The sequence below is a fragment of the Malus domestica genome, chromosome 04, assembly GCF_042453785.1.
Source record: "Malus domestica chromosome 04, GDT2T_hap1".
Lineage (NCBI taxonomy): Eukaryota > Viridiplantae > Streptophyta > Magnoliopsida > Rosales > Rosaceae > Malus > Malus domestica.
The window spans coordinates 989,693-1,016,280 of NC_091664.1; the positions used below are offsets into that span (position 1 = coordinate 989,693).

The 26,588-nt window shown below is 37.5% G+C and overlaps 5 protein-coding genes across 5 annotated transcripts; 2 read left to right on the forward strand and 3 right to left on the reverse strand.

Moving 5' to 3' along the window:
* The first annotated feature begins 3,165 nt into the window (after positions 1–3,165).
* On the forward strand, positions 3,166–8,703 carry LOC103443472 (ubiquitin carboxyl-terminal hydrolase 2). The gene is made up of 3 exons (XM_008382334.4): positions 3,166–3,491; positions 3,964–6,803; positions 8,072–8,703. Exons 2-3 carry the CDS (start codon positions 3,970–3,972, stop codon positions 8,307–8,309), a joined length of 3,072 nt encoding a protein of 1,023 aa, XP_008380556.1. The 5' UTR covers positions 3,166–3,491; positions 3,964–3,969; the 3' UTR covers positions 8,310–8,703.
* A 2,957-nt stretch (positions 8,704–11,660) lies between these two features.
* Positions 11,661–14,578, forward strand: LOC103443473 (PLASMODESMATA CALLOSE-BINDING PROTEIN 3). Its single transcript, XM_008382335.4, has 3 exons — positions 11,661–12,179; positions 12,309–12,342; positions 14,135–14,578. The coding sequence occupies exons 1-3, from the start codon at positions 11,810–11,812 to the stop codon at positions 14,352–14,354; spliced, it is 624 nt and encodes a 207-aa protein (XP_008380557.1). The 5' UTR covers positions 11,661–11,809; the 3' UTR covers positions 14,355–14,578.
* Positions 14,579–15,233: 655 nt separating this feature from the next.
* Positions 15,234–17,738, reverse strand: LOC103443475 (uncharacterized). Its single transcript, XM_008382336.4, has 5 exons — positions 17,338–17,738; positions 16,947–17,126; positions 16,714–16,840; positions 16,484–16,597; positions 15,234–15,590 (listed from the first exon to the last, which is right to left on the reverse strand). Exons 1-5 carry the CDS (start codon positions 17,560–17,562, stop codon positions 15,475–15,477), a joined length of 762 nt encoding a protein of 253 aa, XP_008380558.1. The 5' UTR covers positions 17,563–17,738; the 3' UTR covers positions 15,234–15,474.
* Positions 17,739–18,545: 807 nt separating this feature from the next.
* On the reverse strand, positions 18,546–22,242 carry LOC103411607 (purple acid phosphatase 15-like). The gene is made up of 7 exons (XM_017325837.3): positions 21,758–22,242; positions 20,902–21,093; positions 20,290–20,623; positions 19,978–20,195; positions 19,692–19,882; positions 19,248–19,532; positions 18,546–18,867 (listed from the first exon to the last, which is right to left on the reverse strand). The coding sequence occupies exons 1-7, from the start codon at positions 22,044–22,046 to the stop codon at positions 18,742–18,744; spliced, it is 1,635 nt and encodes a 544-aa protein (XP_017181326.2). The 5' UTR covers positions 22,047–22,242; the 3' UTR covers positions 18,546–18,741.
* A 578-nt stretch (positions 22,243–22,820) lies between these two features.
* LOC108170640 (purple acid phosphatase 15-like) lies at positions 22,821–26,321 on the reverse strand. The gene is made up of 7 exons (XM_029100768.2): positions 25,905–26,321; positions 25,178–25,369; positions 24,565–24,898; positions 24,253–24,470; positions 23,966–24,156; positions 23,523–23,807; positions 22,821–23,142 (listed from the first exon to the last, which is right to left on the reverse strand). Exons 1-7 carry the CDS (start codon positions 26,191–26,193, stop codon positions 23,017–23,019), a joined length of 1,635 nt encoding a protein of 544 aa, XP_028956601.1. The 5' UTR covers positions 26,194–26,321; the 3' UTR covers positions 22,821–23,016.
* Positions 26,322–26,588: the final 267 nt, after the last annotated feature.

Sequence of the window (26,588 nt, forward strand, 5' to 3'; positions counted from 1 at the left end):
CCTAAACATATCTACCACCTATGTTTGATGAAGCACAAGTTTTGCTATTTAGTATATGCCTAATTTCCCATAACTTATTTGTTATAGTTGATGAAGCACAAGTTTACTATGGGCGATTTATGTTATTTTTAAACTTTATGGAATTACAAAAATCAAGAATCTATCGTTATGATGAAAAAACTAGTTTTACATGCCATGAAAAACACTAGATATTCATCATTTCCCCACCACACCAATTATTTTACTGCCTCTAAGAAGAGCAGCAACCAGAATTTTGGTTCACAGGTTGTCCCTTAATCTGCACAGTTGGAGGCTTGACGTTGTTCATCAATTCGCTTGCCATCTCGCAGGTAAAATGTTTTAGGACCATGCAACCATAACTATATCATACTTAACGAATTTATGCAAAAATCTATTAATTTTTTACAAAATTGGGGGCTTGACTTATGCATCCAATTTTGGCGCCATATTGACTTGGACAGTTGTATTTAGGAGTTATTTTATTCTAACCAACCCTATGAAGTTAATTAACGAAAATACCCCCACAAGTGACGTGCTTTAACATCAAAATGGATGGAACGTAACAGTAGGTGGTAGATTCTAAGATAGTTTACATGGTAAAAAACTACAATTGAAAGTTCATGTGGTATTGGCGCACATAATTTTAAGTTCAGGTGATACTTGCAAAAAAATTTCAAACTTTAAAGACGATCAAGTCATCAAAGTCCACGTAGACTTTCAAACTTAAATTTTATATTTAAAATAGTATAAACTAGGTTCTCATCCCTCTTTCTTTTATTGCATTGACTAAAACCTTATTTCTTTTTAATTTTTTATTAAGGTCCCTAGCTTTTAATGAACGTCATTATTTCAATTATAAATTATTTACATACCAACATAATTAAATTTTATTTCTACAATATATTCATTTAGAGTTAGTGTAATATCTCACATCGCCCAGGGGAGTGATCCCTAAATGTATATTCACATCCCTACCTAGCACGAGGCTTTTTAGGAGCTCATTGGCTTCGGGTTCCGTAGAAACTTCAAAGTTAAGCGAGAATGAGGCCAGAGCAATCCCAAGATGGGTGACCCATTGGGAAGTTGCTCGTGAGTTCCCAAAAACAAAACCGTGAGGGAATGGTAAGCCCAAAGCAGACAATATTGTGTTACGATGATGAAGTGGTCCCGGGAAGTGGTCTGTCCCGGGCCGGGATGTGACAAATGGTATCAGAGCCAATCCCTGGCCGGAAGTGTGCCGACGAGAACGTCGGGCCCCTAAGGGGGTGGATTGTAACATCTCACATCGCCCAGGAGAGTGATCCTTAAATATATATTCACATCCCTACCTAGCATGAGGCATTTTGGGAGCTCACTGGCTTTGAGTTCCGTAAGAACTCCGAAGTTAAGCGAGAAGGAGGCCAGAGCACTCCCAGGATGGGTGACCTACTGGGAAGTTGCTCGTGAGTTCCCAAAAACAAAACTGTGAGGGAATGGTAAGCCCAAAGCAGACAATATTGTGCTACAGTGATGGAGCGGGCCTGGGAAGTGGTCCGTCCCGGGCCGGGATGTGACAGTTAGAAACATTACAGTTGGTATATATATATTTATGGTTAAACTTTGTATTATATATTTATATTTTTAGTTTGTACCAATGTTCTTTTTAGTTTTAATTTGTACCCATATATTAATTTCATTTTGTGCCCATATTTTTAAAAGTTTTATTTATACTCATAATTAATTTATAATGTACCCATTTTTTTTTATAAATGTACCACTTTGTTAAATGTAAAATGTACCCTTTTTTTCGTGAATGTACCTTTTTTTATGTAAAATGTACCTATTTTTTACTTATAATGTATACATATTTTATAATAAAATGTACCCCTTTTTCAAAATTTTGAACACTACGGGTACATTCGTTTTGACATTTATCATTTCAAAGTTATATTGTTACATGTTTTTATCTATACATCCAATAAAAAAATTTGTTAGATCCCACATCGTCCAGGGGAGTGGATCCTCTATGCCTTATATGTACATGCTCACCTCCATATAGCACGAGGCTTTTTGGGAGCTCACTGGCTTCGGATTTCATCGGAACTCCTAAGTTAAGCGAGTTCGCGCGAGAGCAATCCCATGATGGGTGACTCTGACTTGTAGGTGACTGCACTTAGCAAGCTTCACGTGATCGTAGCACTAGAACGTATATTATTATTACACCCAATCTGTCGTACATGTCACGTTAGGTGACTCCGACTTGCGTGCTAGTATAGATTGATGAGCCATAGGTGACTTCGACTTGCGTGCTAGTATATTTGTCAAGCACATGCCTATATTTCTATTCTTGTGAATTATTCCTGTTGTGGCATATTTCTGATATATATTGTTGGCATACATTGAGTCTTCATACTTATACGTAGTATGATTTTAAGGAAACTATACTTGTTTTATAGCGATGAGTTAATATGTTCGAAAATAAAGGTTTTCTTACGAACGTTGTTTTGCTGACCCACTCAACTTTATTTTTCGCCCCTCCAGGTTTAGTAGCTGTGCTTACTTGTAAACGAGGATTCTTGCAAATCTCAGGAGATAGTTATCATTAGTGGTATAACCCTCATCCTATTTACTATACTGTCTCATGCTCTGACATCACGTGTGAAATGGGTGCAATCCCGCTCAACTTGATTCAGAATTCAAGTGAACTTTCTGGATTGGGGTGTGTCAAATTTTGAGAATTTTCTCTTTTATTGTAATCATTTTTAATTTATATGCCATATAATATGAGATTTTAAATCCCACTAACATGTCAAGTAATTAATATCAAACATATGAAAATACATATTAATAGCAATAATGAGGTGTACAAAGTCAAAGAACTTTAATAAAAAATTAAATACCATTAAGGTTTTAATCAAGGGAACTGCTATTAGCACTCAAAAAATCTCATTCTACGCTCATAACAAGTGTATTTTTTTTTTCTAATTATAAAAAATTAATATACCAAATGAAATTTTTGAAATGCTAATAACAATTTCCTTAACCAAAGAATATTAATGGTTAGGAACTGAATCCTTTTAAAAAATCACATCTCTAGGATATGCTCGGAGAATTTACCTTTCAAAAACTCAGCGTTTTGAACCTTTTCACCTCTTAAAAAAATAAAAAGAAAAGGCAGGTAGTACTGTGTAATTAATTGTAACCCTTTTCAAATTCCACCAACCACAAAATCCTTCGTCTCTCTCGGCTTTCTCTCTATTTACCAGTTACCCACAGTTACTCTTTACTATCTCTGCCTTTCATTGGGGAGGGTAACTAGTAAGCAGAAAGATTAGGGGGTGCGCCAAGAGCCCTTAAATTTACAACACCCCTCCGCCTCTCCGACCTGGATAGATCCTAAACGTCCTACACCAATCTCTCCCTTCATCCCATGCGACAATTTCCCTGAAAAGCTCTCCGGGCTTTACTGGTCTTCTTCTCCAGATTTTGAGGTAAAACAATGAATATTTTTAAATATTTTAATGTTTTAGTTCAATTAATTTTCGATTGATTTGTGCTTAAGCTTCACCTTATCGATTGCCCGTAAACTGTTATTTGCACTTTACAATCCAAATCTTTGTTGTGTTCTCTGTAAAAACTGAATCTTCATAGGCGTCTCTTGCCCTTGCGTAGTTAGTTTATCGTGTAGCAGATAGTGGGTTTTGATTGTTCTCCTCGTTTCTTGGATTTGTTTTCAATTATTGCAAAAGGGTTTCTCTTCAAATTTAGAATCTGTTATGGGTTTTGCTGCTTCTTTTTTTTCATGTAATTTTGAGCAGAATCTATTTATTTGAGTAGATAATGGGATTCGGTTTACATTTTGTACTTGGTTGTTTGCGGTAGTTGCTAATGGTTATTGATCTTTTGCTCATATTGTTATCATTATTATTGTTGTTATAGTTGGCGTGTTTTGATTTGTTTTAGGAATTTATGGGGAAGAAAGTTAAGAAGAAGGCTAGAGCTCCTCCAAGGGAGAAGTTGGTTGCAGCGGATTCCCCCAAAAAAGCCCCCCAACCAAGCAACCCAAGTGTTAAGGACGGTGATGATGGGGTTTCAGTTGCGAAAGAGAGAAGGCCTTGTCCTCATGTTGACAAAGGTGTTGATTTGGATAAATTGTCTGCTAAAATTGGGTCTTCAGGACCTGTTAGGTGTGAAGATTGCAGGGAAGGAGCACTTGATAGGAGGGGTGGTAAAGGAAAGGGAAAACATGGGAAGAAGAAAGGAAGTTCCTCAGTGGATTCAAAATCGGAGTCCAAAGCCATTTGGGTTTGTTTGGAGTGTGGTCATTATTCTTGTGGTGGGATTGGACTTCCTACAACCCCTCAATGTCATGCAGTTCGGCATGCTAGGCAGACTCGTCACCCAATAGTGATCCACTTTGAAAAGCCACAGATGCGGTGGTGCTTCCCGTGCAACATGCTTATTACAATTGAAAAGACGGAAGAGGATGGTGAACAAAAAGATGTGTTTGCTGATGTTGTAAAATTGATAAAGGGTCATTCATCGGAGGGATCATCAGTTAATGCTGAGGATGTGTGGTTTGCGAGTGGCAGTGTGACAAGCGAAATCAAATCAGCTAGCAATATATCAAGTGGTTTGGATGGAAGAGGTGGTTATATGGTTAGAGGCTTGGTTAATCTTGGTAACACTTGCTTCTTTAATTCTGTCTTACAGAACCTTCTAGCCATAGATAGGTTGCGGGGTTACTTCTTAAATTTAGATGCATCTACTGGAGCTCTTACTGTTTCATTGAAGAAACTCTTTACTGAAGCAAAACCAGAGGCAGGACTTAAGAATGTGATAAACCCAAGGTCACTTTTTGGTTGTGTTTGTTCCAAGGCTTCCCAATTTAGGGGGTATCAGCAGCAAGACAGTCATGAATTGCTTCGTTGCTTACTGGATGGATTGTGCACTGAGGAGTTGAGTATGAGGAAACGTATAAATTCTTCTCAGGAAAATGGGAATCCATCAATCTCAGGTCCTACTTTTGTGGAAGCTGCATTTGGGGGCCAAACATCAAGTACTGTTTGCTGTGTTGAATGTGGTCACTCCTCAATTGTGTACGAGTCATTTTTAGATCTGTCATTGTCAGTTCCAACCAGAAAATCCCCATCTAAGGCTGCCCAACCCACCTCTCGAGCAAAGAAGACGAAGTTGCCGCCCAAGAGGAGTGGAAAGCTTCGGCCTAAAAATAACAAAGAGAAGAATTCTGTACCATCACCAAGTGTTCCAACGCCATCAACCAGCGGTGAGGTTTCTGACCATTCTGACCAGCCACAGTCTAGTTCAACCGACCCAAATGTGGCTGAACAAAAGGAATTAGTTGTAAATAGTCTATCTGCTGTCCAAGAATCTCCAAATGAACAAGTCTGTGAGGATGCAGCAGAGCAAACATCAACTTTGTTGGATGACTGTTCAGGGTTGGATTATCTTGATTCGGGAAATATGGTAGATGACAATGAAGTCTGTGAGGATGCAGCAGAGCAAACATCAACTTTGTTGGATGACTGTTCATGGTTGGATTATCTTGATTCGGGAAATATGTTAGATGACAATGATTTCTCTTCACAAAATAATGATGTCTCAATTGTTCAAGATTCCGAAAACAAGAGTTCACATCTTAATGATGTCTCTCTACAGAGTGGCTCTGAATCTAGTAATCAGGTTTTTACACTTAATAAGGAACCGAATGTAGAACCTGACCGTTCTTCAGTGAATTCTTGGGAGGAAGAGCTCCCATTACAGGTTCAGGATTCTGAAGTTTTGTTGCTTCCATATAAAGCAGAGTGTTCTACCACTGAGGAAATCATGGGAGGCGAAGGTGAGGCCTCCTCATCGGTTGTGGGTTGTGGACAAGATGACTTTGGCTTTGGGGACTTATTCAACGAACCTGAAGTTTATGGGCCCCCTACAAGACCCTCTGTAGGTGAGGGAGGCACAGACACTAGTATCATAGCTAGTGAGTCTGATCCTGATGAAGTTGATGATACTGATTCTCCAGTGTCTGTAGAGAGTTGTTTGACTCATTTCATAAGGCCTGAGCTTCTTGCCAATGAAAATGCTTGGCATTGTGAGAACTGTTCCAAAATTCTTCAACGCCAAAGGTTGGAAGGAAAGAAGCAGGGAAAATCTGCTGCTAAAGTTTTGATAAATGGATGTGAGGCTAGAACACAAAGTGATTCACTGAGTTTAAATACGGGTCCTGCTGATGTCAGAAGGCTTGGTAATGGGAATGTCAAAAGCAATACTGGTTGTAATCAGTTTGGTGAAAACTTCGTTTTGCATGATGGAAAAATAAATTGCTGGAACCAAAATTGCTCAGCAATTGAGAATGGTCGATCAGATAAGTCGAATTCTGTTGTTTGTCAACGACAAGATGAGATGGAAGATGCTCCTCCAGTGCAGTCAAATACGTCAGATTGCACTAACGCTTGCAGTCTAGAAAGTTTCAGTGATCAAGTCATTGATTCTAGGGCTGATGAGTCTAGAAGTGCTAGTTTCACCTGTGACATTGTACCACAGACTAATTATGGGATATTGGATGGACATCGTGAATCAGAAGAAAGTGAGGATGAGGAAGTAAATTCCAAACGTGTGAATGTGAAGAGGAATGCGACTAAAAGGTACCTCATCAACAGGGCCCCACCTATTCTGACTATTCATCTTAAGAGGTTCAGCCAAGATGCTCGTGGTCGCTTAAGTAAATTGAATGGCCATATCAGTTTCCAAGAAAAAATTGATCTTAGGCCATATATGGATTCCAGGTGTCTATCTTACTCTTATTAAAGTTTATTTTACATTTCAAAATGCCACAGAAACATTACTGCTTGTTATCATGATTCTGTTTTGGCCCTTTCTTGGAAGAAACATTCAAAATGTTAGGAAAACCATTTTATACCATCTTAATGGGAGGGGGAGAGCAGGGTTAGCACTAGTAGGTAGACAACAACAGCTTGCGAGGGGGTTGTGGCACGTGATTGGCAGATCATTTGTCACCTCAAGAACTTGAACTCTTAATATACTACTCTGAAATAGAATTATTCTATGACTCCATAGGATGTCCCTGCATAGAGCTGAATGGTGACCATACTGTTAATATTATCTTTATATCTTGTTTCCTTTAAATAATGCACTATAGTTTGTGTGTTTGTTTTGGAATTATCATTAAATAATGGACTATAGTTTGTGTGTTTGTTTTGGAATTATTACCTCAATTTGGTGTGGGCCCCCTAGTTTTTGGGGCTAGATGTAACCTAACTCTTTGCTACCCAAGGATTGAAGTTGCTAGCCCATGTGGTGGATGTAGCCCCATTTTCCGGCCAACTAGGGATGAAAATTTTCATTAGAGCTACAAATGTGGTAGCCTCAAGGAGGATAAAGCCCCCATTGGGGATGCTCTAAGGTCATTAGCACTGGTAACTTTTTTTTTTTTGGAAATAGGAAGAAAAAAGGTATTTAGTCCTTTTTTTCCTGTCGGAGATAACAGGAGTGAAATTATTACACATAATGGAGGAAGCATATTAAATGAGAGTTAATATGTCAATAACACCAAGGAGAAATTAAGCTACATTATGCTTTCGACATTTAGAACTTTTTTTCATAGGTTTCCATACTTGTTTAAGCCTTTCTGTTCTGTTGTTCCATGTGTTGTTACATACATAGAGCTTGTTTTGATGTCTTTTGGAAACGGAATCAAGTAGTCATCTATGCATAATTTTTAATTTTTTTCACGTGGTTGAAATGATTCAGTTCTAAAAACAATTACAATTTGCTTCATCTGATTTACTCCTAATGCCAATACATGGGTGAGCTTCTCTCTGTGAAATTATCATAATGTAGAAGATATTGCCGATGCGTATATTGACTCATAATGTAGTTACATGTGCTTCACATGGTACTTGCTTGCTCGTTTTGTTCCTAGTTTCCTTTGTGTGGTTTAGACTGAATTAATTGGTTATACAGATTGCAAATTATATTTCCGATTGCCAAGTGTATTAATAGTGTGGCCATGGTGTTCTTTTGAGCTTTACAGGTGCACAGATGGGGAAAAGTATGAATACCAGCTACTTGGGGTTGTGGAGCATTCTGGAACCATGAGAGGGGGCCACTATGTTGCATACGTGAGAGGGGGTGAAAGGAGCAGAGGAAAAACTGAGAGAGAAAATACTGGTCATGCGTGGTATTATGCTAGCGATGCACATGTGCGTCAGGTTCCCCTAGATGACGTTCTTCGCGCTGAGGCCTATATCTTATTCTATGAAAAAACTTGAGGTGAATCCAACTTTCAATAGGACGTTGCTGGCGTTTCAAAAGTTCCAGTTCTCGGCCTAAAAGACACCTGAGCTTCCACACATGGGAGAAAGAAGAGATTGAGAGAGAGAGAGAGAGAGAGAGAGGAACACCAGAGGTGAGTGTACAACTCTGATAACCATATGTTTTTTATACCCATTCTTTGAAGATGTAATGATCTTTTAGATGTATACCGCTAGTTATATCATCAAAAAACGGGGTTTTCTTTGTTTTACAGCCCCATTGCCCCAGGGGCCTTTGCTGCATCAATTACTCAAGATTTCTAAGTAATGTTTGTTGTTTACTAAGATTACATTTTAGGCAAGAAGCATTGCTCATTTGTGCTTCAATGAGAATTTCTTTTCATCCCTTTGATTGAGAATTGTTTCGGCAACTTAATACACCGTACATTACATTACATGATCCAGGCTTGAATATGAGCACGACTTGTGGCTTGAAAGAGGGTTGGTGCATGCACTGTATGTACTTAAATCTATTGCAACTGGTAAACTATCTTGTCAGCTGCAATTTTCCTCACGCTAGAAGTTCGACGATTCTCACTCTTTAGTTTCTCAGGCTCTTCGTTATTTATGGCCGTCTGATTGAATGAATCAAAGTCTCCTCCATTGTTATATTATCTTATACAAAAGCTCTAGTACTAATGTGTGAAGATTAGTTTCTAGTTTAATCTTGAGCATTCTTATCTTTCTCTTTGAGTGTTTAGGGTTTGTCTTAGGAGTGTGCACAATTTTGACAGACAATAGGTGTAAGGTCGAACTTTATTGTATTCACAAGGCTTATTCGCATATTCACTTTGCACATTAAATGTGGGGGCGAATAGAGTCTGAATGATAGCATATTTATTCAACAAAAACAAAAATTAACGTATTTGTACGTGCGCTGAAGCAATCTTTAATCCTTTATTATTGCCATAACCCACATGTTTACTAACAAATTTCAACAACTTTTAGCCGGAATTTGTGCAAAACATGTCTCCAACCAAGGGCTAAAGAAAACTTTATAAGAGCAGGTTTATTGAGCACTAAATGTAAATTTAAGTCGAAAACTAAAAAAATATAGTAGTGAGGCCCAAAACATTATTCAAATGGGGTTCCGTCCTTCAAAATATCAACAGAAAGTCTTTACTTTAATTTTCAAAACTTCACACACAGTGAGGTTAGGTGATAATAAATAGATTGAACGATGATTTATGTATGAATTTACGAAACTGACTAAAAACAATAGCCCACGTTTTTTTGTCAGAAATGCAAATTTTTTATTTTTGCTAAATATTTTCCATCACCATTAAGAAAAACTTTATAAGGCATTTGAAATCAGATTTACGATTTATTGAGCAACATGTTTAAATATGAACAATGATTTAAATTAATGTAAGACTGGGCGAGACGAAAATGAAAATAAATAGATAGAACGATGACTTAAGTACGATTGGGCGAGGATCGGTAGAGTGGTACCAATCTTTCCCTACTCCAATTTATTTACTTTGTTTGACTAACCACTATTAAATTCAAATGTCTTTATATTTAGGTTTTACATCGTTAATTACAAGTGTCTAAATATGCAATAATAGATTTTGTACGGAAAAATATATTTTGAAGAAAATAAATATGATAGTTTATTGTTATGGTAAGAGAAATAAAAGAAATATTAACAACAAAAAAAAACTAAAAATGAAAAAAAATTGAAAAAAAAGGGGAGGGGAGAATCGTTATGATGGTAGCGACAGTTATTGGAGTTGATCGGTATAACAATACCGATCATATCATTTTTTATTTTTTATTTCTCTTTTTCCATTGAATTTTTTTTCTTCCTACCTTACTTTATTTAAATTCAAATATCTTTATATTTAGATTTTTACCATTGTTTTCGAGTGTTTTGATGTGGATTATAAGAAATTTTTTGCAGAAAATACATTTTGTAGAACATGAAGATGATTGTTTGGCGTTATGGTAAGGAATTTTTTTTAAAGCAAAAACATAAAACAAATAAAATTGACGGTTTGGGTGCGGGGAGATGCAACAGTAGCCCAAGCCCAGCGAGCTCAAGCACTAGCCGCATCCCATACCCATGCCCTTGGGAAGGCCTAAGACGCAGTAGAAGCAATGGAGGCCCTTGAGGTTTAGGGTTTAGAAGCGTGTGAATAGTATGGGCCATAAAATTAACACCTTGAGTTCGGCACGTTTCAACGCCCGACATGTGTATCCCAAGTGAAGATGGAAATATTTAGTCCTTCATGGCTAAAGATGGAAAAGTTTAATCCTATAGTAGTCTCAAAGATTAATTTTTGAACAGCTAATACATAGCTAAGGGTTATGCTTATAGCCCTCCACAACCAGAGATAACTTGAGGGTTTGCTATTTGCAAGGCTAGGCCAAATTTAGCCCTAATTCTTTTTAGCATATTCATTTTGGCTCTTAGCTGAATATGAGTTTAACATAAATTGTGGCTAAAATGGCATATAATACTGATTGGAGATTGTGTGACTAATGCTTGCATTTTCGTTGAGAAAATGAAAGATTTTATTTTAAAAGTGGGGTGAACAGCATTTACACCCAATAACAGCACTCAATTTTATTTTTTTAAATCTTTTATACAAGTGGGGAGGGTAAAATCAAATATAGAATTTAAATATATAAATAAATGCTCTTAACCACTTCAACTACAAATTTCAAATATAACAAAGAGCATGAATATGCCAATCTTAGTATACAATTCTCCTATAATTTGGTTTCACTGACATCGTGCGATCCTCAATCAGTGTACGAGTTGCCAGTCAGTAGCCCTAATCAATCTCTTTTGCTATAACATTCATTCAACTTATTGATTCTCCTACTTATTTTCTCCTCTGCACACTCATGTTTCTTTATGGTCATAATATCTCTTACGAACATATATTAAATTGCAATAGTAAGTGACGTTTATAATCATAATAAAATGTAAATCAAAAGAAAAATCAAACAACATGAATGGGTAATAGTGCGTAGAATGAAAAAATAGTACGTAAAAATTAATTTTCTATTTACTATTATTTATTAAGGAAACTGATGAAAAGAACTTGAAAACTTTAAGTTTTAAAGATAAGATAAAGATAAAATAAAAGATAAAGTGAATAGTATCAGGATTGATTTTTTAATATAAAAATATAATTTTTCGTTAAAGTAAACAGTGCTATAAACTTTTTGTTAAAGTTCGCTATTTATTATCCTCTTGGCCAATGAAAACATTCATTACCTTCCAAAAATAACAAATGAAAACATTCATTCAATTCAGATTATCAGTATAAATACGAAATACTGAGCAAAAGAAAAAGAAAAGCACCACCAGCAGGCACCAAAGCCAGAGAAACATAAAAAAGAGCTAAAGCTCTCTCTCTCTCTCACTCTCTCTCTCTCTCTCTCTCTCTTCCTTTACCAACTTAGTTTAGCAGCAGCCATTAAGTTCATAACTTTTCTTTCTTTCCATGGCTCCACTCTCACTCTCCAACCAGCACCCATTAATCTCCTTCCTCTTCTTCCTCACACCCATTGTCATGGTGGTGGGCATGCTTGGAGTTTTCGGGGTGGACGGAGCAAATTCTCCGACGTCTTCCAGCACAACATGGTGTGTGGCTAGGAGTGATGCGAGCGCACAGGCTCTTCAGACAGCCTTGGACTATGCATGCGCAGCTGGTGCGGACTGTTCTCCAATCCAATCCGACGGACTATGTTATCTCCCAAACACCATCCAAGCTCATGCCTCTTATGCCTTCAACAGTTACTACCAGCGCCAGGCTAAGGCCCCTGGTTCTTGCGGCTTCTCCGGCACTGCCACCATTGCCCAAACAGACCCCAGTACGTCGTTCATTTCTCTCTTCCTTTTCCAATCCTCCATAAAAAAACCAATACAAAATATTTTTTGATATTTTTTGATATTTTATAGTGGGGGACTAATTTGTTTATTGTTAATTTCCTTTTGTGTAGGTTATGGATCTTGTGATTACCCATCTTCCACAAGGTACGTTGCTCTTCTTTTAATTTCTTTTACCAAAAAAATAAAGTAGTCTTATATTTTACTCCTAGGATGCACTGTTTCATTTGATGACTGGATTTGCGTGTTTTAATTTAAACGTTACATTTTAGCGGTATATAAAGCGATTGAATCACATACACCGGTGTACTCGTATGAATTTCTAGTTTAGTTTGGGTACATTTCTTGGTGATTGAAATCAAATTTCTTCATGTTCACGCAATTAGATCCTTCTCTTTTTCTTCTTTCGAATTTGTTAAGAGATTAGAAAATAAAGAGTTGATTTTTATATGATGAATATTGAAAAGAAGAACACTTTGTAGAAAACCATTCTCTTTGGTTGCTGTAATTCTCTGTACCCAACAGAAGAAAAAATTACTTTGGTTCATAGAGAGAGGATTGTGTCTCTCGGGGGAAACTTCTTATGGATGTTTGACACGTGTCTTTCTGCATGGGACGCTGGTACTGACACTTAAATCAAACCGTCCGTTTCAAGTTATTGCTGTCAGTCTTTTCGCAGTTTCTCTCTCTTGGAAATCTTGGGTTGCCCATTGTTTTTGTAATTGTGTATTTTAACTCTATTTATTTTTTGGAAAGAAAAAAAAGATTCTATTTATTTGATTTTTTAAAAAATTATTTTTCTGGGTGCATGCTTGGATTCGAAATTGTACTTGTTTTTTGGTTCTGAAATCAGACTTGACCTTAATTTCCTACCGTTGGATTTGTCCTTAGATGCAACCAAACTAATGGTCAAGATCACATCTGATGGTTCACTTGGTTGCTTTTTTAGTGGGCACAGTGAGTGACTGGCATATGGTACCTATTCTGGTGTAATGTAATTATGCACTCTTCTGATCCCTCTCTGCTTCTTTTTCTGCTTTCTTCACCACACTTTTACCGTTTTGGACATGTTTTGAATTTTAATATTTTTTTTTAGTATCAAGATTTTTAGTCTCAAAAATTTAAGTGTACAAGATACACCAGAGCATATTAAAAAAATTTCGATTTCATTTGATTGAACTAAAATTCCTTTTTTGGGTAGAACAAAAACCAAACTTTATTTCACTAAGTAGAGTTAGCTCGACTGCATCAATCCTAAAATATCATTGAGTTCAATTTTGCATTAAGTCTTCCATTAGGTCTTTTTTTTTTGGGTGGGGTGTGTTTTGAATTCTATTTATCTTCTTATTAAAACATTTAATGTAATTACATTTTCTTGATCCCTTGCTTAAGTAGCACATAATGGTAGATCATAGAAGATTAGTCTTCGCATTTACCCTCCTAATTTTGATTGTGGGCCCAAGATTAATTAACTGTCCAAAAGGAAATTCAAAGATGGAAAAGGAGGCTTGGGCGTGTGGGCCAGTTTCCAGTTTGGGACTGTATCTATATCTCACATGTGAATGTTCTTATTCTTGCATTAAGAGTATTTTGACTGATCATCTTCTGTTTTCTTTTTAATTTAAAACTTTTTTTTTCTGTTTATTTATTGTTGTGCCTTATAATTTAGGAGATTTTAACGAAAAACACCCGATACTGTTCACTTTAACAAAAAATCACATTTTTACACTAAAAAGTCAATCCTGGTACTATTCACTTTACCTTTTATTTTATCCTTATCATTAAAACTTAAAGTTTTCAAGCTATTTTTATTAGTTTTCCTTATAATTTATTGGTGATTTTGATTATGTGAGAAGAGAGTTGCTCTCTTTATAGTTTGAGAACAGCTTAGCTTACATGACACGATTAGATTCTGTATTAATTTATTGCAAATTTGCAGCGCGGCTGGCGGGACAACTTCACCTTCCACACCACCAACAGTTCCGAATCCACAAACGCCGCCATCAACATTCGCACCACCCTTCACCGCCTCCACCGGCGGATTCACTCCTGGATCGACCCCGATGATCCCTGACGATAACTCAAAAGCGTCCCTCGACTCCATGTCCCCAACAATCTTGATGCCCATTTCCCTTGTGCTCGTTCTTTTATTCACCTAAAATTAAACCCCCCAATGTAGGTCGTTTATTTTTTTAATTTCCTAGTTGCAGCAACAATATTGCCCTGATGCGGAAAAGAGGCTATACATTTTTTTGTTAGAAGTTGAACCTTCTTTGTCTGCCTCTTTCTTGCTAAGCCTCCCGATTAGTATTTTTCCAAACTAAATTTTGGGTCTCAGTCTCTTAATTTCGAACCAATAGTTCAATAAATTCATTGCCAAATATATCGTCGATTTCAATTTTTTACAGCCAGGTTACACGTACCAAGTAAAATAACGGTGATTACGTTCAAAATGTACCTTAAAAAAAACACAATGAACTGCCTCTTTGAGGCTTTGAGTATAACCAGTTTCAACGTCAATGAGCTCGTTTGGACATGCTTTAAACTCGTTTGGACATGCTTTAAACTCGTTTGGATGTGTTTTAAACTCGTTTGGATGTGTTTTTGAAATGACTAAAAACGCTTTTAGTGAAAATGTTTTTAAAACCAATCATTAGTAAAGATGGAAGTAAATCCTAGAAAAGCATTAAAATGCTTCCTGAACAAAGCACATAACTAATGTTTATTGCATAAAGCACTTTAACTGCTTTGAAACCTAAAAATTTTTTTTTTAAAATGCTTTCAGTCATTTTAAAAGCTCATGAGCCCAATTTCTACGGCAATGGTCGATATTGGGTCGATATCACGTCCTATATGCAAGAATGGCATCAATATGAATATGTGCAAGCAGTGACACAACTGCTACCAGCAAGAACCTATGGAACAAATTGGCAGACCCTGGCCTTGTGCTCGACATCGGGCGAAAGAACAAATCGCATTCGACACGTACATAAAAATAACCAAATGAAAACTTGCAAGAAGAAAAATAGGACTGACTCTTTCCAAGTAAGGAATTATTTTTCTCATTTGCATGGCAGTACTGTAAAGAAATCATAAACAAACTGCAATGGAGAAACCAACAATGAACAAGACGAATGAAAAGAGCAAGAGTCTGAACAAACTGCAATGGTGACAATTTCATTCATATATAGAAACTATACGGTCTTAAGATCCTGCCTAAAAAACACATTTACCACATCGATTCCTCCCATGTTGTTATAGGATTTGACCACGGCCGTGCTAACGTTGGAATGAAAGAGAATATGAGCCAGTGTTTGGATCTTTGACAGCTTTAAAGTTGTCGACGCTCATTCCAAAACGGCCCAAGAGAGAATTGCCCATTTCTTTCAGCTTCCCTGCTCACACACACAACAATTTCAAACCCTTAGTCCATAAAAGATTTCTTTTACTTTTATCCTTCTTATGAGAAAATTTAATGTTAGCGAGTGAAAAGTACAGAAACGTAGATTACAGAGATCAATGCGTCACACCAACAGCCTAGGCTAAGACTTATGCCACATACATGCAAAATATATCACTCATAGGCATAGCAATTTTGGACATGACGTCTGATGTCACCAGAAAGCACTGAATATGCGAACAACCACCACAGTCATGAGATAGAAGAATTGAAACAAACATCTTTAATAACATAATCACTTATCTTTAATAACATAATCACTTCCTAAAAGAGAACCAATGTGTTAAATATTCATTTAGTTGACAGCATCTAGAAGGATAAAAAATTGCCCTACCGCTCCCTAGCAACTCCTATGGAAACCATGATCAAGTTTCTATGAAAAGCTAGCGAGTCATGAGAAAAGATCATATGTCATCAAAGAATTGACCAGTAGGCTGCTTCTTAGTACTTTCTTCTTTCCACTATTAGTTACTTTGGTCATTCGGCAAGTAATTATTTGACTTCGCAAAACCACATTGCTTATTGCCAGGTAATACAGTCCAATTTGCGCATCCTTTGGTCTTTGTTTCTCAAGATAAAGAAATAAGCCATGTTAATGTGAAGGCTTGCAGAATGGTCTGTCTATGAGATGGATTGGGATTCTTTTCCGTGCTTTACTGGAAAATTATGTAATCATGGTACGGATAGCATTTGGGAATAATTTGATTGAGTGGGCACAAGAAAGAAAATATAAAACCACGAAACATGAAGCGGTCAACAATATGCACAAGGAAACAATTAAATCAAACCACCAATAATTTATATACCAAAAAAGGGAGAGAAACTCACCTATCATCTCCTCTTTCATCTTTTCTTTCTTTTCTTCAGCTAGCGGCCCCAACCGGCGAATAGCCTTTTTGGCTTGGTCATTTGAAGGATCAAGTTCCAAGACACTTTTCATATCTGCAGAATATAAACAAGAATTGAGCAATACACATTACTATTAATCTACCAGACCATACAAATGGGAAGACAAGTTGCTTATAGTGGTTAAGTTGTTGTATTGAATTCGAACTTACCAACAATAGCCTCTTCAAAATGCTCGAGCTTTTCATGAGCTTCTGCTCTTCGAAGCAGAGCTTTCATATACGAAGGATTTAGTTCAAGCGCTTTCGTGCATTCCTTGATTGCGTCCTCATACTTTTCCTGTTACATATTTCGAAATTCGGAATCACAGATTGTCTAATATGTGAGAATCAAAGGGGAATCAGAGTCCACAAGAGTTTCCAAAGATGTGAACCGCATAACGTACCAATTTCAAGAAGCATACTGCGCTGTTTAAATGACAAATGGAACGTAATTCGACAGACGATGGCATGTCAGGTGCAAGGTGTAAAGCAAGCTCGTACTGGGATAATGCCTCTTGGTATTGCCCACTGCCAAACAGTCTATTGCCTTCAATTTTCACATCACTTGCTTCTTCAAACGCTTTCTGTTTCCAATGAAATACGAACAAATCGAAAAAAATATATTTCAACACAAAATCAGTTCTCCGATCAGATATGAACACAATGGGTTTTCAGATTTCAGAACAAAATTGAACTCCTCAAGCATCAATTAAGTAATTGATTCGTACAACCCCATATATAACCAATGAAATTAACCAGAACAAGAAATGAAGAGTCGCTTCGATTGGGAGATACCTGATTCGATTCAACGTCGTCGTTCTGGGAGGGAGTTTGTTGTGGCTCGTCTTGGAGATGGAGTTGTTGAGGGATTTCGTCGTCGTTGAGTTCGCCGTCGCTGGCGGTTTCGAAGCCATCGGAGGCATCTCTGTTGGTGGCGGTGGAAGAGGAGGAGGAGGAGGGCTTTGGGGGATTCATATCGCTACGGCATCCATTCTCTTCTTCTTCTTCCTTTATCAGCATCTCTGTTGGTTGAGAAGGTTTTAGGGATTTCGACCGCGTCGCCGTCGATTGCGTTTTCTTCTGGAAATGGAAATTTGATATACGAATACGTATAGATGACTGCACACTCCCCGTGTTTCCAGAAAGCTCTTTTACTCCCTGTTTTTCGTGGGCTGGAATCGGTTCGGTGGGCCAAACCGAAAATTCGAATTGAGTTCGGTAAGACCAAAATCCGAACCGAAATCATATTTGTTATTTTCAAAATTGTTTGTTACTAACTCATAGAACTTCATGTTTATAATTAGAACCATTTATATTATAAACCACTTTATAATGATTGTTTCCACTAAAAATTCAATTAAAATTAGGATCGTTTAGTTATTGAATTGTATAAAAACAGATGAACGAAATTGGTAAAAACATTACAAACCGTTCATGTATTCACTATTATCGATTGACTAACCGACCTTAATTTTAATTTATTTTTTGCAGAGATAATCTTTACAATTGGCTTCATAATATGAACGGTTCTAATCTTTATTAAGGGTACAAGTCAGCAATACAGTTAGAAATATAGTTAGCAAGTTTGTTAGTATTTGGTTAGAGTTATTAGGCTTACTAGTATACATACGAAGTGTGTAATCTTCATTCTTTTGGTTAATACAAATCATATTTGTCTCTCTAAACTCTCTCTAAGATCTTTGTGTTCATCCTTCTATTCATCATTTCTTCTTGATTTTCTCTTCAATTCCCAAACATTTCAATGTCGTTAACAATCTTAAGCACAAAGCTCTATGATAACACGAAGAGTTTTGAGTAGGAGTTCTTATTCATCATTGAGTGGAAAAATCGGTCAGTACAAGCCAGTTCAGTTTTTAATCTAAGCTACAATTGTGGTTCGCTACCCACCTATCAGTTCCTATCAGTTTTTAATCTAAGCTGCAATGGTGGTTTGCTACGCATCTATTAATTGTGGTTTGCTATGCACGTAAACCGCTGGAGGATTACAGAAGAAATTAAATTTTATTGGAAGAAATTGTATTAGATTATGTGAAAGATAATTTAACCCTGTCGTCCACAAGTTGAAGACACGGGCTCACAACTAGAAATCTGCAGAAGTATTACAAAAATGTAGGGATGAACCAATCCGTTGTTATGATATTATTCAATAACGTCCTTCGGTTTCCCGCTCGCCATTGTTTATGCACCGTTGTCTGTAACCGGACACCTATCGGGCTGCCTTACAATGTAAATTAGGTCTGCAGAGTTGCTGTACATGTCCTGATTCCGGTGCCAAGTCCATAGAGCATAAGTCTCGTTTTTCACCTGCAAGTCGCACAGAAATACTTCTTAATCTTGTAACCGCGTAATTTTATACAAATTGCGTTGGTTGGATCTATTTTTCTACACAAATGCAGACATTTTTCAAGTCGGCTTCGAGTAGTGTTTTTCTAAACAGCAATCATGAGGAGTCGAGACCTTAGCAGTTGATGCGGTCACAGAATTACGATTTCACAGTTTAATGAAGTTCTAGTTTTGCAGCTCAACGGGGATTCGGAATATTAGTTTCCATGCATGTGAAAGTGAACGTTCATAGTACTAAAAACTGAATGCAATTTGTTAAAGAAAGACTTAAATATGAAAATAATTTATCCGTAATACTGTCAAGAGTTTGTGTTTTCATAGCAAAGAGAAAAGGGAAGTACCTCTAGAATCCCATGGCCAAAGCTACTCTCTCGATACGCACTGTATTCAGGCTGCTTGTCCCAACAGAACTTTCCTGCTGCTGGCCCTTCTGTGAAATTAAATGCGCAGAAGCCGCCCATAAACTTATCCGGAGTTGTAGATGGTTCTGGGCAGTTTCCAGGTTCATCAGTATGCGCAATTGCCATCTTCTCCCGGTTACCACCATCACCAACTGTGATGTAAACAGGGCCGCAGGGATCCAATGTGTAGTTATACACTCGATTTGACCTCTCGTAGGCGTGAACCTGTTTATTAATTGTTTCCACACAGTCAGAAGTAACTCTCATATTTTTTCAACAGCTTGACAAAGCACATATAATGGAAACTGTTAAATACCACTAAGAATTCTGGATCGTATTTGGGGACTTCAAAAACAAGTTCCTTTGCTCAAACTAAACACTTACATGGCCGTTGAAGACGATGTCAACACCATACTTATACAGTATGTCTTCCATCTCAACTTTCATACATTCCTCTTCTCTGTAATGTGCCGTGTAGGTGCTGTACCATGGCGGGTGCCATGCTGCTACCAACCAAGGAGTCACATTTCTGTCAACTTTAGCCAAGTCTTTCTCCAACCACTTGTATTGATCGTCTGCGAGAGAAAACCTAGTCATCTTAGTATGTCCCTAACTCGTAACCATGCGAAAGAAGTGGAAATTTTCTTTTTAGGAAAGCAGATGCAATAACCTGATTTGTGATAGGCTGTGTAAGCACCGAGCATTATAAAGTGTATCCCGCCTGCGTTGAATGAATAAAACAATGTAGATGATGATCCACTCTCGTTGGAGGGGAATGCAAATCGCGAACTATAAGAAGCAAATGTTCGATTCCCAGCCTGTTCTTCGATCTCATGGTTCCCTTCTACCACCATCATTGGAACTTTAGACACTAGCGGCTGCATAAACCTGATAACAAACATACCATAATTTTGCAATTAGGTACGTTGTGCGAAAAATGACCAGGTGCTCCCTCATCAAAATAAAGCACAGGAAAACTCACCTTCCCCAGTAATCCCAACGAGGCTGATAAGTTTCGTGAATAGGAGTTTGCGAGAATGAGCAAGAGTAGCAATCAGACCCAGTGCCATTTGTGAGGTACAAGTTAGCATAAGTAACGTCCCCAACCAATAACATAAGATCAGGTCCGTTAGCCAACAAGTGATCGACCGTTGATGTAGTATTGTATGTAAGGCCAAGGTCCCCAACCACAGCTATTTTTCTGGGGTAACTCTTGGGACCGGAGGCTGGCATAGTCTTGAAATAAGATACTTTGCTCATATCTGCAATGCTAGGATCTCCACATTGATACTGATACAAAGTGTTGGGTCTCAATCCTGCACAAACCCTTTAAAATTCAGAGAACTGCACACAAAATCATACATCCGTAAGTCCAAACAAAAACAAATTCAGACAAGCGTTCGTGAACATAAATGCACGCGTATCATTTGATGATTTTGTTAATTTGATTTCGAAATCATGAATTTTAACTTATACGGAATAAAGTTAAACGATTAAACAATGGATACAACTACATGTTAAGGAGCAGATCATAAAACAATTTCATATTTTAGGATACAAATTATTCATAAAGGGATTCAAGACTGATACGTACCTGTGAGACGAACATGGTGTATAATTCCGGAAGTGTAGTTTTGGAGGCCTTCAAACGGATACAGCTGATTGTAAATAAGGGAATACCCCGTTGATTGGTTATCCATAGGGAATCCGTACCTTCCATATGTAACAATACTTGAAACATTATTCGGGTCCAGCGGTTTTATATTGTCTCCAATTTGAAATTCCCCTGCAAATTCGATCATGAGATAGATTTGAGAGTCTTCAATTCATCATGCAACTACATAACTCAATAGTTTTCGTTTACAAAAACAACAATCAAGTCTTATCTCACTAAATAGGGTTAGTTGTATGAATTCTAGAATGTCACTGCGTTCGGTTTTCTGCCAAGTCTTCCGTTGTTACATAACTCAATGGTTTTGGTTTACAACATTAAAGTGCTCAAGTCCACCCCAAAACATGCCCATCCAAAGACCAAAAGAAGTAACATTTCCATCCATGAACTGGCATCAGTCAATTGAATTCTAACAGTAATTATGATTTCTGTGTAACCAAACATTTATCAATGCCCCAAATAGGAAACAGTTAAAAGATTTTATTTTTCTCGAAAGGACGATATTCTTCTTATAATCTAACATAAACTACGGAAAGAGGTGTTAAAACTCGCATGCATGGGTGGAAGTACATTCACTCTAGCCAACGTGACTACGACATGAAATTAACATATCCTCGAAACAATCTCACTAAAATGTGAAAACCAAATATAAAACACATTTGTTAGATTAAAAACTCTCAATCTGCATAAGAACTTGAAAACAACATATCCAACCGAAAGTACAAGGTAAAGAAAGCAAAAGAACAAAAGAACAAAAGCTTGAGAGAGAGAGAGAGACCTGTAATCCAAGATATCCAGACAGAGTCATGGGTTGTAGAGAGAGAGACAGAGATTTGTTCGGGCTCGAAACCTTTGACGATTCTTCGAACTCGAGGATCAGTGTCCGGCAAGTCAACGGCATTGCCTCGAAAGCTGTCGTCGAGAGGAACAGTGACAGGCTTAAAGGGTCCTTCGAGGGTTGTCGGTATTCCTCCATTGACAAACGTGAAGCTCACGGGACTCACAGTCAGCACAAGCAGCAGATTAAAGGTTGCAACTTTGGGCGGTGGAAACAAAAACAAACCCATCTATTTTTACTATTATTATTGTTTGAATTAAACAGAAACGAAACTCAAATATAAATAGAAGAACTGGACTTAGCTGCTGAAAGATCAGCAGCAGCAGTTGCTTACGACCAATCACAACTGGACACATGTCTAAGTTTTGATATTTGCTGCTGATCTGTTCAGTAGCGAAATTCTATCCTGATAGAAATAGAAACCCAACACGCCTTCCAGAAAAAACCAAAAAAGAAACCCAACAAAATTATTGAAGGCTTGCTGTAAAATCCTATGTTGAAGCTAAACGTCAAACAGACAAGGACAAAGAAAATATGGCCGGTTTTGACTTTTTTTTTAATATAAAAGCACTCCAAAATTTCGAGAGAAAACATCTACTTGTAAGCTAGGGTTTTTTGGTTCCCTTCTCTTAAATCAAATGTTGTGTCATCAATAGAAATAAGCACGTTAATCAACCCTTGAATAATAATCCAATCAACAACTTCCATGTCATTTAATTTAACATATTTTGTCTACAAATTTAGTCTTCTTAACATTATCCTTTCTAAATTATTAAATTTGGTGTGCTTTTCTAAGTGTTATTTTATCGAAGTCTTACTTGTAAAAACAAATAATCTCAGAACCGGCCCTGGTCAGTACTAGCCAGTTCAGTTTTTAATCTAAGCTACAATTGTGGTTCGCTACTCACCTATCAGTTCCTATCAGTTTTTAATCTAAGCTGCAATGGTGGTTTGCTACGCATCTATTAATTGTGGTTTGCTATGCACGTAAACGGCTGGAGGATTACAGAAGAAATGAAATTTTATTGGAAGAAATTGTATTAGATTGTGTGAAAGATAATTTAACCCTGTCGTCCACAAGTTGAAGACACGGGCTCACAACTAGAAATCTGCAGAAGTATTACAAAAATGTAGGGATGAACCAATCTGTTGTTATGATATTATTCAATAACGTCCTTCGGTTTCCCGCTCGCCATTGTTTATGCACCGTTGTCTGTAACCGGACACCTATCGGGCTGCCTTACAATGTAAATTAGGTCTGCAGAGGTGCTGTACATGTCCTGATTCCGGTGCCAAGTCCATAAAGCATAAGTCTCGTTTTTCACCTGCAAGTCGCACAGAAATACTTCTTAATCCTGTAACCGCGTAATTTTACACAAATTGCATTGGATGGATCTATTTTTCTACACAAATGCAGACATTTTTCAAGTCGGCTTCGAGTAGTGTTTTTCTAAACAGCACTCATCAGGAGTCGAGACCTTAGCAGTTGATGCGGTCACAGAATTACGATTTCACAGTTTAATGAAGTTCTAGTTTTGCAGCTCAACGTGGATTCGGAATATTAGTTTCCATGCATGTGAAAATGAACGTTCATAGTACTAAAAACTGAATGCAATTTGTTAAAGAAAGACTTAAATATGAAAATAATTTATCCGTAATACTGTCAAGAGTTTGTGTTTTCATAGCAAAGAGAAAAGGGAAGTACCTCTAGAATCCCATGGCCAAAGCTACTCTCTCGATACGCACTGTATTCAGGCTGCTTGTCCCAACAGAACTTTCCTGCTGCTGGGCCATTTGTGAAATTAAATGCGCAGAAGCCGCCCATAAACTTATCCGAAGTTGTAGATGGTTCTGGGCAGTTTCCGGGTTCATCAGCATGCGCAATTGCCATCTTCTCCCGGTTACCACCATCACCAACTGTGATGTAAACAGGGCCGCAGGGATCCAATGTGTAGTTATACACTCGATTTGACCTCTCGTAGGCGTGAACCTGTTTATTAATTGTTTCCAAACAGTCAGAAGTAACTCTCATATTTTTTCAACAGCTTGACAAAGCACATATAATGGAAACTGTTAATACCACTAAGAATTCTGGAACGTATTTGGGGACTTCAAAAACAAGTTCCTTTGCTCAAACTAAACACTTACATGGCCGTTGAAGACGATGTCAACACCATACTTGTACAGTATGTCTTCCATCTCAACTTTCATACATTCCTCTTCTCTGTAATGTGCCGTGTAGGTGCTGTACCATGGTGGGTGCCATGCTGCTACCAACCAAGGAGTCACATTTCTGTCAACTTTAGCCAAGTCTTTCTCCAACCACTTGTATTGATCGTCTGTGAGAGAAAACCTAGTCATCTTAGTATGTCCCTAACTAATAACCATGCGAAAGAAGTGAAAATTTTCTTTTTTGGGAAAGCAGATGCAGTAACCTGATTTGTGATAGGCTGTGTAAGCACCGAGCATTATAAAGTGTATCCCGCCTGCATTGAATGAATAAAACAATGTAGATGATGATCCACTCTCGTTGGAGGGGAATGCAAATCGCGAACTATAAGAAGCAAATGTTCGATTCCCAGCCTGTTCTTCGATCTCATGGTTCCCTTCTACCACCATCATTGGAACTTTAGACACTAGCGGCTGCATAAACCTGATAACAAACATACCATAATTTTGCAATTAGGTACGTTGTGCGAAAAATGACCAGGTGCTCCCTCATCAAAATAAAGCACAGAAAAACTCACCTTCCCCAGTAATCCCAACGAGGCTGATAAGTTTCATCAATAGGAGTTTGCGAGAATAAGCAAGAGTAGCAATCAGACCCAGTGCCATTTGTGAGGTACGTGTTAGCATAAGTAACGTCCCCAACCAATAACATAAGATCAGGTCCGTTAGCCAACAAGTGGTCGACCGTTGATGTAGTATTGTATGTAAGGCCAAGGTCCCCAACCACAGCTATTCTTCTGGGGTAACTCTTGGGACCGGATACTGGCATAGTCTTGAAATAAGATATTTTGCTCATATCTGCAATGTTAGGATCTCCACATTGATACTGATACAAAGTGTTGGGTCTCAATCCTGCACAAACCCGTTAATATTTAGAGAATTGCATACAAAATCATACATCCGTAAGTCCAAACAAAAGCAAATTCAGACGAGCGTTCGTGGACATACATGCACGCGTATCATTTGATGATTTTGTTAATTTGATTTCGAAATCATGAATCTTAACTTATACGGAATAAAGTTAAACGATTAAACAATGGATACAACTATATGTTAAGGAGCAGATCATAAAACAATTTCATATTTTAGGATACAAAATTATTCATAAGGGGATTCAAGACTGATTCGTACCTGTGAGACGAACATGGTGTATAATTCCGGAAGTGTAGTTTTGGAGGCCTTCAAACGGATACAGCTGATTGTAAATAAGGGAATACCCCGTTGATTGGTTATCCATAGGGAATCCGTACCTTCCATATGTAACAATACTTGAAACATTATTCGGATCCAACGGTTTTATATTGTCTCCAATTTGAAATTCCCCTGCAAATTCGATCATGAGATAGATTTGAGAGTCTTCAATTCATCATGCAACTACATAACTCAATAGTTTTCGTTTACAACAACAACAATTAGGTACGTTGTATGAATTCTAGAACGTCACTGCGTTCAGTTTCCGTCAAGTCTTCCGTTGTTACATAACTCAATGGTTTTGGTGTACAACATTAAAATGCTCAAGTCCACCCCAAAACATGCCCATCCAAAGACCAAAAGAAGTAACATTTCCATCCTTTAATATTCTTCTTATAATCTAACATAAACTACGGAAAGGGGTATCCAAACTCGCATGCATGGGTGGAAGTACATAATACATTCACTCTGGCCATCGTGACTACGACACGAAATTAACAGATCCTCCAAACAATCTCACTAAAATGTGAAAACTAAATATAAAACTCATTTGTTAGATTAAAAACTCTCAATCTGCATAAGAACTTGGAAACAACATATCCAACCAAAAGTACAAGGCAAGGAAAGCAAAAGAACAAAAGAACAAAAGCTTGAGAGAGAGAGAGACCTGTAATCCAAGATATCCAGACAGAGTCATAGGTTGTAGAGAGAGAGACAGAGATTTGTTCAGGCTCGAAACCCTTGACGATTCTTCGAACTCGAGGATCAGTGTCCGGCAATTCAACGGCATTGCCTCGAAAGCTGTCGTCGAGAGGAACAGTGACAGGCTTAAAGGGTCCTTCGAGGGTTGTCGGTATTCCTCCATTGACAAACGTGAAGCTCACGGGACTCACAGTCAGCACAAGCAGCAGATTAAAGGTTGCAATTTTGGGCGGTGGAAACAAAAACAAACCCATCTATTTTTACTATTATTATTGTTTGAATTAAACAGAAACGAAACTCAAATATAAATAGAAGAACTGGACTTCGCCGCTGAAAAATCAGCAGCAACTATTGCTTATAACTAATCACGACTGAACACGTGTCTAAATTTTAATTTTTTCTGATCTGTTCAGCAGTGAAGTTCTATCCTAAATAGAAATAGAAACCCAACACGTCTTCCAATAAAAAACAAAAACAGAAACCCAACAAAATTATTGAAGGCTTCCTATGTTGAAGCTAGAAGTCAAACAGACAAAGACAAAGAAAATATGGCCGGTTTTGATTTGTTTTTTTTTTAATACAAACGATGTATCTAATTCTAAACTCCGCTAAGGAGAGAAAGAGCGTTCAATTTTCTTAGATACTACGG

Excerpts from the sequence above, each read along its gene's own strand:
- LOC103443473 (XM_008382335.4), top strand. The coding sequence starts at position 11,810 with ATGGCTCCACTCTCACTCTCCAACCAGCACCCATTAATCTCCTTCCTC. Across the intron at positions 12,180-12,308 it reads CATTGCCCAAACAGACCCCA|GTTATGGATCTTGTGATTAC; the intron begins GTACGTCGTTCA and ends CCTTTTGTGTAG. Across the intron at positions 12,343-14,134 it reads GATTACCCATCTTCCACAAG|CGCGGCTGGCGGGACAACTT; the intron begins GTACGTTGCTCT and ends GCAAATTTGCAG.
- LOC103443472 (XM_008382334.4), top strand. The coding sequence starts at position 3,970 with ATGGGGAAGAAAGTTAAGAAGAAGGCTAGAGCTCCTCCAAGGGAGAAG. Across the intron at positions 6,804-8,071 it reads AGGCCATATATGGATTCCAG|GTGCACAGATGGGGAAAAGT; the intron begins GTGTCTATCTTA and ends TGAGCTTTACAG.
- LOC108170640 (XM_029100768.2), bottom strand. The coding sequence starts at position 26,193 with ATGGGTTTGTTTTTGTTTCCACCGCCCAAAATTGCAACCTTTAATCTG. Across the intron at positions 25,370-25,904 it reads CTGGATATCTTGGATTACAG|GGGAATTTCAAATTGGAGAC; the intron begins GTCTCTCTCTCT and ends TCGAATTTGCAG. Across the intron at positions 23,808-23,965 it reads ACATCGTCTTCAACGGCCAT|GTTCACGCCTACGAGAGGTC; the intron begins GTAAGTGTTTAG and ends ATTAATAAACAG.
- LOC103411607 (XM_017325837.3), bottom strand. The coding sequence starts at position 22,046 with ATGGGTTTGTTTTTGTTTCCACCGCCCAAAGTTGCAACCTTTAATCTG. Across the intron at positions 19,883-19,977 it reads CACAGCCTATCACAAATCAG|ACGATCAATACAAGTGGTTG; the intron begins GTTATTGCATCT and ends TTTCTCTCGCAG. Across the intron at positions 18,868-19,247 it reads TTGGCCATGGGATTCTAGAG|GTGAAAAACGAGACTTATGC; the intron begins GTACTTCCCTTT and ends TGCGACTTGCAG.
- LOC103443475 (XM_008382336.4), bottom strand. The coding sequence starts at position 17,562 with ATGCTGATAAAGGAAGAAGAAGAAGAGAATGGATGCCGTAGCGATATG. Across the intron at positions 17,127-17,337 it reads ACGACGTTGAATCGAATCAG|AAAGCGTTTGAAGAAGCAAG; the intron begins GTATCTCCCAAT and ends CATTGGAAACAG. Across the intron at positions 16,598-16,713 it reads TTTTGAAGAGGCTATTGTTG|ATATGAAAAGTGTCTTGGAA; the intron begins GTAAGTTCGAAT and ends TATATTCTGCAG.